The sequence below is a fragment of the Carcharhinus amblyrhynchos genome, chromosome 12 (genome assembly GCF_965287045.1).
Source record: "Carcharhinus amblyrhynchos chromosome 12, sCarAmb.v2.hapA, whole genome shotgun sequence".
Lineage (NCBI taxonomy): Eukaryota > Metazoa > Chordata > Chondrichthyes > Carcharhiniformes > Carcharhinidae > Carcharhinus > Carcharhinus amblyrhynchos.
The window spans coordinates 75,777,698-75,789,764 of NC_137335.1; the positions used below are offsets into that span (position 1 = coordinate 75,777,698).

General features: G+C 37.7%; 1 protein-coding gene across 10 annotated transcripts in view; it reads right to left on the reverse strand.

The window, feature by feature from the left end:
* Positions 1-848: 848 nt before the first annotated feature.
* cep170aa (centrosomal protein 170Aa) overlaps positions 849-12,067 on the reverse strand; it is a 132,621-nt gene continuing 121,402 nt past the window's right edge. For all 10 annotated transcript variants that reach the window (XM_080200749.1, XM_080200750.1, XM_080200746.1 and 7 more), the window contains 2 exons: positions 4,209-4,260; positions 849-3,366 (listed from right to left, as the gene is read on the reverse strand). In XM_080200749.1, coding sequence (XP_080056875.1) covers positions 3,161-3,366; positions 4,209-4,260 — 258 coding nt within the window. In that variant the 3' untranslated portion in view covers positions 849-3,160. The remainder of the gene's footprint in view (positions 3,367-4,208; positions 4,261-12,067) is intronic.

Genomic DNA, 12,067 nt, shown 5'->3' on the forward strand with positions numbered 1-12,067 from the left:
TGAAAGTTCAAAAGAAGAAAAGCACTTTTTCATTCCACACAATATTCAACAGGCATTTCCCAACAGCTTATATAAAGTTAGATTAGGAGTGATTCTATACTGCCAAATTAATGCCTGTTTCTGGTCACCAAGGGCTGACATAGTTTTTATATTGCACAGTGTTTTGCATCACTGAATTCACACCATTAACTGGTATGTGGTAAACTGCTACCTAGTTAACATTAACTAGAACACCCAGATCAATTTTGCTGATCAAAATTGTGGAAAATAGCAAATTAAACTGGAGACATATACATATTCACACCATTCCACAGGCAACTCATAATATAGTAATGTCATAATTGAACAGAGATGTGAGAGAAAAATGATGTGTCAATGCAAACATTCTTCATAAATATACACCTTAATTATTGCTTAGTTGTCCAACTGTATGTTTTTGAATAACAACTTCAGTGTTAGAATGCCAGTTAGCAGATTAGGATAATCTGAACCAATGCTGAGTCTAGTAGAATAACAATACCAATGAACTAAAGACATTTCCCCCCCAAAGGTTTTGTCTTGTTTGTATGCAATAGTTGGCAATCAACTCAGAAAAGACTTCTATATTTTGTGAACAGCGAAATGGGGTTATTCCTTTTAGTATTATTTGAATCAGGTTAATCCATAAAATGACATTAGGACTGAAGGTAGTTTTTTTTTAGTACACTTTTGGATGATCCATACCTACAAATACAATATTGCATGAAACCCAAATGGAATGGAGTTGCTGTCTCTCTTTCTAACATCCTTTCTTTCTACAATTCTCCTGTATCACTACACAACTGATGCTGGATCATGCAACACACTTTCCCCTCCCACCCCCCACCCCCCCAAAACACCACATAACAGCAGTATGTGTAGAAAAAGCAACCAATTTTTAATCCCTTCAGTAACAAAGCCAAGCAGTACTAACCGAATTATCGCCACTAAAAACAAGACCCAGCGTCAAAATTGATTCATTCACAGCCTCAGTATCATTTAAGATAAAACAATTTCAAAGCAAGTTTACTGGGTATTCTATGGTTACAATGCATTCAGTGCCAAGAATGCATGGCTTGGAGAGGTGTGGTGCACAGAGTTGCTGTCAGTGCCAGGTTTAATTGCAACTAGATTGTTAGAGGGACCAAAAGTAGATAGGAGACTAGGCTACGTTCAGACTTTCTAGCAGCAAAGTCACAATAACATTAGTGAAAGGCCAAAAGTTAATAAACTTGTTTTCTTCAGCACAGAGTTTGATTCACTGGAGGGAGAAACTAGATGGAGTAGAGAAATTGGTACTACCTATATACAAAGATTAATTTAACCTAAAGATGCATGTAAACAGATATAAACTGTTATCAAAACCTTAAATGGGTTAAAATCACTGTTTCCTTCCATAACAAATGCGAAGTTTTATTTTGATTCGTGTTAGTCAACATAGATAACAGCCTTTGGGAAGAATACAGCTTACCTTTGCTACCCCATATTGACATCACTTACTCTCAGGAAAGATGTTTAGCTCTCCAACATCTTCCTAACATACCCTAAATCTAACCTCAGAAATACACATCCTATTTGCATCATCCACATTTCCATTTCCCACTGGAGTTATTTATATGCAACTTCTGGGTGATATGACAAAATAAAGATTAGTAGCACACTGTTCTGCACTGCGATTAGGATCATTATGAAATGGACTGATATTGACAAAGTCAGTTTTACTTGGGGGAGCAGGATGAGGTGGTTCTTGCTGCTTTTAGAGCTAGGAAAGTTTTTTGCCTATTCCAGTTTCAATAATGATTAAGGTAAAGGATATTACTTATGGAGAATTGGGCACATTTTTCACCAAGTCAGCAACAAACAGCCAGAATAGAGCAAATTTGTCTCTGAAGTACAGTGCTGGGAAGTGTAATCAAAATCCCAGTGTGATATTTCTCTTTGCATCTATACTTGAGTGGACTGCCCATTATGAGCAATTTTATGTTCTTGACTCATGACCTAAGAAGAACTGCACTGAGAATGCCCTAAATAAATTATACATCGATGAGGCACGTTCACAAGAGAAGATTTTCCTCCCATCAGTTTACATTAGATGCAAAACTATGCCAGGGAATTGAAAGCATGTGCTGCTTCACTGTGCCCACTTAATCCATCAACAGTTTGTTTTTAATTCTTAATACTTTTAATACACTGATACTGTACAACTAAAGTTGTGTGACAGATTGTTAGGAGTGAATCACTTACGAGCCAAAGATTTGACAGTGACCCTCGAACAGTTTGATCAATGAGAGCATCCCAATTATTCTTTTGAAAAACTGGAAAATTATGAGTGTATTCCTGTAGTCAAATTCTACAAAGTTAATACAACTATTGTTATCTTTTGCTCGTTTATGATTGTTTAAATCTGATGGAAGAAAACAAAACTCAATTTCCAATGTAATGCTCCCACCCTTTAGCTCACTTGTTGCTAATAGTGCAATAATGCATAATGCTAAAAATGTTGCAATCAACAGAACTTTTCAGCATTACATGTCATCAATTTACTTCTGACCACAGCATAACGCAGAGGTTTTTTTTCCAATATTACAATAATTGCTGAATATGTTTTCTACTTTGTACAATTAAGCAATATCCTATGTAGTCTGTGGTTTACATACTAAACATAGATAAATAACAAACAGCAGTTCTCTGATTCAACAGAACATTGTTCAACTGACCAATATACGGAGCAGTTTGGCACCAATATTTTTGATATTCTTAGCTTGTGTTGCTTACACATGAGTCCATTTTACAGTGCTTAAACACAATATTCCAGTTTCAACAGTAATGCCAATTTGCTTCTCCGTTTCGTTTTGAAGATGACATACGAAGGCTAGGACAGCTGTTGATGTGGTTCACATTTCACTGCACACATCTGACAATGTGACTTTTCTTCTCCCTAATGTTTCATTATTGGATGAATGCAAAGCTTACAGCTGTAGCAAAAGTAACGTGGTAAAGAAAGCACCACAGAAAGCAGGAAAATATCTCAAGGCTAGTTAAGTGACAAGCCAAATGTTCTCAACAACTCAGGCCAGGTTAAAAATGCTGTGCCTGTTGCCACATGCTCTGCCACTTTAAAGAGACTACAAAAAAAATAGTGTTACTCATGCAAAGAATCATCTTTGTCCTCCCCATTACGTTCATGTTGGTTGAAATGGTTGCTGTAGTCAGAGTTAGAGGCTGTGATCTGAGGACTTCGGGTTGAACCGGTCTTGTGCTTGGCTTGTTCAGGCAAACTGGGACTTGATAATTTCAGGCCACATGCTGAATCCAATACACCATCTGGATCAATCATCACACTGATGGCTAAAAAGGAAAAACAGAGTGACTGTTAACTAAATGCGATATCAATGGATCACAAGTAACAATGATAAACCTGTCAGATCTTTCATCACACTTTTCTCTTGATTTGTGTTTCCTGTAAATTATTGCTCACTCTCATTGTTGGAATGCATTTATTTTTTAAAAGCACATTCCAGCTGCATAACATTATTATTGTAGCAGATCCACAAGTTGTTTGGTCTCGCATGAAGTGTGTTCAGAATGGCATTGAAGGTATTTCTTAGGTCCATAATACTTTACAGAAACAAGCGGTCATATGATACTCAATTGTGTTCACTGAGTGGGGAGAGAAGCCTCAAATGGCCAATCATGAGAGGCTGAGAAATATATTTTAAATTACATAAAATCCACAATTCGAATAAGACATAATAGAAATTAAATACAAGTTCAAACTATATAGGAAGAAGCAGAAAGAATAGGTATGGTATGTTCATTCTTTAACTTTTAATTGTACAGTATATAGTCAATACTATAATCAATAAGACTACAACCAAATAGCCATATTTCTGCAATACTAAGACATACTCCAGCAATAGTGCACGGCTAGAAAGCCTTAAAAATGGCCTGGAAAATTGGAATATCTGGACCTGCCAAGCACTCTAATGGTTACACATCACTTCGTAAAACGTGAAGACCATTTGGCTTGTAATATTGGACAAAGATAAATATGAAAATACCAATAATAGATGACATAATTCTACCATTTCTAAATTATGTTGAATCAGCAGGAAACATAACCAGTACTTTGCTGAACACTGATGAGATGGCAGGTAGAAAAAAAATGAAAACTTCAGAATTTAACTTACCTTGAAGCTGTTTCTCTACCTTTTTCAATTCTTGAAGGATTGATGTAATCTCCTTTAAAAAAAATTGAGTATAATTCAGGTATTCTGAACTTTTGAAACTTCAGAAATAAACTTAATACATTAACCATTTTATTCAAGCCTCAGTACTGACACCAATTGCTGAACAATTGTGAGTCAGCATTCTCCTGGAAAAGACTGTAAAAAGAAACTGCACTGGAACGGAGGGGAAAGAAGTGATAATTCAGGGTGTGCAGCTGTGGTTTTCAGGAAGTCTAAATAAAAATTCAATGTCAAAATGACTTGAGGCTCAGCAGCAGGAATCATTTCAAATTTTATAAGTATGATAATTCTAAGCTCACCTCACCATAAGCAGTGGGCTAAGTATTGCTGTTTTGAATGATGTTGTCATCCAAGTGAACAGAATTCCATCACACATCTGACGCCTTAAAGATGGTGGGCAGCTTTTGGGTATCAGGAGGCAAGTTACTCACTGCAGGATTCCCAATCTCTGATCCACTCTTGCAGCAACAGAATTTAAACAGTATATACAACTACCAACTATATTTATATACTAGAGAATATACTTTATCTAAGATAATTTATATTATTCCTGCCACACTGAAAATAGTTAACTTTAGATGCTAACCAGACATGACTAATGAAGCCAATGTAGGTCTATGAAACTAATCATAGAATCCCTACAATGCAGGAGGCGGCCATTCGGTTCATCATTTAGTACTGACTCTCCAAAAGGTCATCTTATCCAGGCCCTCTCCCCATAACCTTGCACATTTACCACAGCTAATTCATCTAACCTATATATCTTGGGACATTAAGGGTAATCTCTCATGGCCAATCCACATTAGTTGTACATCTTTGGACTGTGGGAGGAACACAGTACGAAGTCTCACAACACCAGGTTAAAGTCCAACAGGTTTATTTGGTAGTAAACGCCACTAGCTTTCGAAGCGCTGTTCCTTCGTCAGGTGAGTGGGGAGTTCTGATCACAAACAGGGCATATAAAGACACACACAGTTTACAGAATACTGATTAGAATGCGAGTCTTTACAGCTAATCAAGTCTTAAAGATGCAGACGATGTGAGTGGAGATAGCATTAAGCGTAGATTAAACCTTGCATAGATTAAGACTCTCAGTCACCAAAGGCCGGAATTGAACCTGGTGTTGAGAGGCAGTAGTGCTAACCACTCTGCCACCATGCCTTGAGGGATCTCACCCAAATACACATCTCTAGAAATATGGTAGACCACTTCATGTTCAGCTTACCTCAAGATGTTGTGTTTTTTTTATTGATGTAACAAAATTTTACAGGAACAGTTATTTCCCATTCTTACCATTTCCAGCAGGTGACATTAGAGCAGCAGATGCTCTCCTGCCCCCAAAACTAATGCAGTTGAGAATGGATGGATTACACTGAAAATTAAGAGGGGAGGGGAACAAAATACGAAATAGTTTACCGAAGTATGATTTAGAATGGTCAAACTGGTTCTTTACTCTGTCCACACTTCAATTTTAATACTACGTTCTTTTAAATGAATTCACGGTATGTCAGCATCACTGGTTGGGTCAGCATTTATTGCCCATTCCTAATTGCCCTTGAACTGGGTGGCTAACTAGGCCAGAGGGTATTTAAGAGTTACCACATTGTTGTGGTTTTGGAGTCATAAGTGGGCCAGACTAGGTAAGGACAGCAGTTTTCCTTCCCCTAAAGGACATTAGTGAACCAAATAGGTTTTTGCAACAAGTGACAATGGTTTCATGGTCACCGTTAGACTTCTGATTCCAGATTTTAAAAAAAATTGAATTCAAATTTCACCATCTGCCATGGTGGGATTACTACTAATACAATGCCACTTGGCCATCACCTTCCATGTGTGTGCAAAAAATTATACTTTGCTAACACATAGACCTTTCAGATTTACTGTTGTTATGGAAACATCCCTCAATCTCAACATGGTTAAAATGATGCAAGTCATTGTATGTTTAAAAAAAGGAAGATGGAACATTCCCATACTGGGGAGATTGCGCAAAATTTTGAATAACCATTTGTGGTTTCAATTTTATTTGCACAACTAACAAGACTGTTGAGGAGATTTAACTGGCATTTATAAAAAAATTTCTTAATATTTTGTAATTAATTGAATGTGAGCATACAGAATCCAATATACCTTAACCATTACTTTGGAGATGGATGCATGCCAGCAATATTTCACACTAGTGAAAAGATCTTTTCATCAGGTCAGTAATTCATGGTAATGTTTTTTTTATTACTGTAGTTGACAAGTGTCATTAATCTGCTGAAACTTGGAGTCTAAATTCTAAACTCATTATTATCGCTATCTTAACTCCTGCAATCCAATGCACAAAGGAGTCTTTTCAATCCAGTCAGTAACAGTACCAATGGGACACTTTTTTTCTGAACCAGCTAAGAGGTTCCAGCATTTTCTATTCTGGAAGTACTCAGGCCTGCCAGCATCTCCAGAGAGAGAAGCAAAGATAATAGCTGGGGCTTCCCCCTCATGTTCACATTGGGCAAGTATGATAATGAGTGTGGAAAATATTACGAGGGGGTCAAAGTAACATTGCACATTGATGTAAAGCAGGAAGTGATTGTCCTGTGACCCCATTAAGAGGTGGATGGTGTCTCCCACCATTCAGTGCTGGGAATCTCACTGGACTACATTAGCATATAATTATTGAGCCCAGAACCATACCCACAATTCAAAAAAAATGCACCCACAGTTGCGTGATGTCCGAACAAGATGATGCACGATTGATTTCAGCAGGCATGCACCTAATGAGCAGTAAGCCATCGGGACTTGGAGATAAGCTCAGCGCTCAGGAGAGTGGGTCGTGTCAGGATGATGCCAGTTTGGTATTGGAGGGATCACCTGGGTGAAGAATGATTCTGGTGTGTTCACTCTACGCTGGCACGGCCTTTAAATATGGAACCTAGATCAAAGTGTTGAGTTGGTGGCAGGATGGGTGAATCAGAGGTTGCATACTAGCCATTAAAGTGTGGTGATACCCCTGCCTGCCTTCTTTTTGCACCAAGTGCTGTGCATGCAGTTTTTAACATGGGGTAAGATTCTGGCTTATGGCCCTGATAATGATATGCTAATGCATTCCAAAAACGTTTCTGATGCTGAACAGCGTGAAATGTGGTGCACCACCGACAGGGTACAAGGATGATCACTTTCTGCTCGTGCCCACGTGAAACAAAACTTCAGCCTTATTGCAATATTTCGGTGGCTCTCACCACCAAATCCACTCAATGCAAACAGGAGCAGAATGTTTCCTAGCCATCTGCTCATTAATTCCTGGTTTAAAAACAAATAGGTGGACCAACTCACTATTTCTTTTCATCTTGGCTGTCAGACTATGCATAATCGATTTCTGCACCAAATGAGCATTAAGTCACCATAGGAGAATGTATGCATAAAATTTCACTTGAATGCAGGTGTCAATGCAGCCATCAAATGTATTAAAAGACACGTACATGTCCTTGGCGCGCACACATCACTTAAAAGATGGTTCAATAAACACAATATCATTCATCACTGTCAATGCACTTAAATAAAATAATTTGACAAGAAGTTGCTATGTCTATTCCAAATGGCCCCAGTCAAAGCCCTGGGTTATTCTTTACTAAACCAGATAAAAAGTGATCAGATTCCTTTGAAAGAAGGAAATTTCAAATACAAGACACAGATAGTTCTTCACGAGCTTCCCATATCACACACTTTATTGTCTTTCAGATGACAACAAGTTTCATATTCCTTCAGTTATTCCCATTGTATTACAAAAGTCTTCCATTCAACCATGAATCATTCAGTCATATTGTTGTACAGTGGATACCACAATAATTTCTCAGTCTGGATAGCTCCACCTGTATATTTAACAGCAGTATTCCCCTCTATCTTGCAATCTATTCAGTTTCAGCCTTAGCTTGTGGTAGCACCATGGAATTGCGCATATCTTCTGGGTTTGTGCTTCCTTGCCATACTAAGGAGGGTCAACAGCACAGTTTTTTTTGGGTACACATTAAACTATGTCCCTGTCTAACCTTTTAGGTGGAGATAAACAGGAGAATTCTGCTGATTTCCTGGACAATATCTCAACCAGTGTATAAAATAGATAATCTGATCATTTATCATATTGCTGCTGCGAGGTCTGGATTTACACAGAATTAGAAAAAGTGTTTCCTACTGGAGGTGGCACAGTGGTTCTCACTCCTGCTAGACAGACCCAGGGAGCCGGCTTGGTCATTGGACGTGCACCTTTCCCCATGTCTGCATAGGTTTCTTCCAGGTGCTGCCGTTTCCTCCCACAGTCCAAAAGACATGCTGGTTAGGTGCATTGGCCATGTTAAATTCTTCCTCAGTGTACCCAAACAGGCACCGGAGTGTGATGGCTAGGGGATTTTCACAGTAACTTCACTGCAGGGTTAATGTAAGCCTATTTGTGACACTAATAAATAAACAAAACAAAACTACTTTGCGAACAGTGATCACATTTCAAAAGAACTTAATAGTGAACAACTGGGACATGAGGTCATGAAAGGCCATATGTAAATACATGCTCTTTCTTGGCACCTTCACTTTCAAAGATCTAATTGTGAACAATATAATTTTTGGGGTGGCATGGTAGCACAGTGGTTAGCACTGCTTCTTCACAATGCCAGGGGACCTGGGTTTGAATCCCAGCTTGGGTCACTGTCTGTGCAGAGTTTGCATGTTCTCCCTGTGTCTGCGTTGGGTTTTCTCGGGGTGTTCTGGTTCTCTCCCACATTCCGAAAGACATAGTTAGGTGCGTTGACCCAAACAGGTGCCAGACTGGCGACTAGGGGAATTTCACAGTAACTTCATTGCAATGTTAATGTAAGCCTTACCTGTGACTAATAAATAAAAACAATTGGAAATGAAGAATACAAATTCAACACCTTATCACAATTCTGCACTGTCACAAATTGAATGGCGAGTGTTGCATGTCTAGAATTGGGAATAAGGACAGCAAGATGAAGATGTTCATCAATTTTTGAAACTAATGCGATTTACCACCATAACTACCCTATCATTAATTAGATAGATCAATATTATCTATGCAAAATTACTGGCAAGAAACGAGGTTGCAATGGGAATACTGAGTAAATGGTATCATGTGTGTGTACCTTTAAGGTTTTTTAAAAAAATCATGTAACTTACAGCTTCAGCAATGCCATTGGGTGTGGGGCCAATCTGTGGCAGTCAGGTGATTTCAGTTTCATTTGTGGCAATCAGGTTTTTCCCTTTGGGCTTTTAGTTTTGTTTTAGGCAGTGTGTTTTTTGGGAACACTTTAGCAGCAAGCTAAGAAACAGTCTCTTTCTCTCCCTGTTTTTCTTCTCTGTTTGCTTCTGCCTTAAAGAAGCTGCGTTTTGGTAAACAGATTTGGCTCCAACCTCTGAATTTCTTTGCAAGGGATTTTCAGCATTCAACCCAGGAGGCTGGATACCTTATAATAAGTGGGCATTACCCTGTGCTTATTTAGAGTTTTGAGTATTGGACGTCGGCTTTGGTTGGAACACATTAGAGATATTTCCTTAAGAGTTGTACATTATCATGGTTGTGTTTGTTTGTAATTGTTAAAAGTTCTTGCTAATTATCTTACTGTACACATCAACAATATTCTTAATTAATCTTTGTTTTTGATAAAAGCTCCTCGTGGGTCAGTTGAATCATACCTGGAGTGAAACCTTCTATGCTCATCCTAGCCAAATTCAACATAAAACGTTACAGGTCAGGCAAGCTCCATAGAACACCTTGAAATATCCAACCTGACTTATAATAATAGGTATAATTCATTTATATTTATATTATACAAAGCAATTTTTATCCAAAAGACTTTGTTCTATATTGTCCATTCTACAAATGGACAGCACTAGCCTTGGAACTAAACGTTCCATCTACCAGTAGAATGGGGGTCTTTCCTTTTTTGGAAATAGAGATAGTCTTAACTGCCTTATCCACTAGCAAAGAAAATTTAAGATGATTAATGTTGGCAGTTTGGTAGCATTGCCTCTACTCTATTAAGATGACATCCCTAAAACTTTGCTCAGTGAATCAGGATTGGACATGATAAAATAGCCCATTACAAAAATAAACATTGTAAGGTAAAGAAAGAAATAAATTTGTAAAAATCTCCATTTCTCTAGCAAAAGCTTCAAGTCATGTTATCTAGAAGCAACTAATAATGTGTTCTATTATCATTTCTGATAAGTGTACATTGACCAGCTATTGACTCTCAGCATGGATAAAAGAACATTTTGAACAATTAAGGTAATTATAAGGAAGAGTTTAATCAAAGGCACAGCACTCATAGGTGCTAAAGATAATATAATCCAATTAAGAAGGATGTAAACATATTGGTTTCTTTCTAAGAAATCAGAGATACTGAAGAAGGATTCAAATGCTTTTTGAATCCTCCAATATTTCTCTGGTTATTGAGAGATTGGATATCTTAAAGAAGGCAGCTTTGAGCCCAGCAGCTTAAACAGGTGGGGCTTTATGGTAAAATATTTTAAATATTTGATGGATCAACATAACTAATTTTAGCTGTGGCATTGTTTTAAGTTCTCTACTGGAGTAAGTTTATCTTTTATAGCTATTAACATTAGGATGTACATATCCAGTTTAAGTGTATTGCAGGTTAAACAGTTCTTTAATGATTTTGTAAATAAGTTAGCAAAGTATAATTCCTCTTGTAGTTTTTTTTCTAAAAGTAGTTTTAAGAACCCACCTCTCTCGTATTTTCTGAAAAAGTGGGAAGATTCAATTTTTGAAGGGAGACCCTCAGACCGTTATAATATCTGGGTCATTATAACCTGCCCTATATTTAGCTGGCTATATGGCAGGAGGTAAGATCTCTTGATAGTCATTTTCCTTGTGGGAGAAATTGTTCACTTTCCCAGACCCAAAATAACTGTCCGTGTGAGGTGGCTATTTTGAACTCGAGGGAGGTTCATTGTGGAGGGAGACTTGGGTAGTTGCTATTGGCACTGTCGGTTATCATTCACTTCAAGGTTTTGGTTAACAGGGTTACCATCCTAAAATTACACAATAGTTTTATGCAGTGAAGCAACAGAAGTATCTGATCAAAGTGATGTAATTCGATCATGAACAGCTGAAATTATGCATTTCTGAGTGCTTAATTGCCAAATTAAAACACGAGAAGTTCAATCTGTAATTGCAATTACCCAAGACTACCAAATAACTTTTTATCCCTTTGGGCTTATTTACTTTCCTTACTAAGCTGTCTCTCAGCTAGTGTTCAATATGTGCTGCCCATTGTGTCAACTGGATCATTACCACTGAGTTTATTAAAATAATTCCAAGCACTAAGCACATCTTTTATAGCCCAGCCATGTCTAAAAATGCTACAGAACTAATTATCTTCCTTAAATTTCATTTCAAAGGTGATCCTGTTCTTAATTATGATTAGCACCACTGGCATTAAAGGAAAACTCTGATCACTTGTATAGCTTAAACTGGAGGTATTACTTAAGATTGTCTATTTTTCAGTTTTGCTCCTTTAACACTTTGAAATTAAACTTTAAGTGATCCACACAACACCATAAGTTACTATCTATCTAATTCACGTCTATAGATGTTGCTACTTTACTGATATTAGGAGGCTCCAGTCTGACAACACAGTTGACTTACTGACCATGACGTCAAAAGCAGTGATTACTCAATGGAATTTGCAGCCTAGGTCAGTTTGAGAACTGCTCAGCCTCATTAGGTATGCTGAAGGTACTTCTGTGATCAGTAATTTTCAACTGCCTCTTTTGTCTAGGTTTGTTGC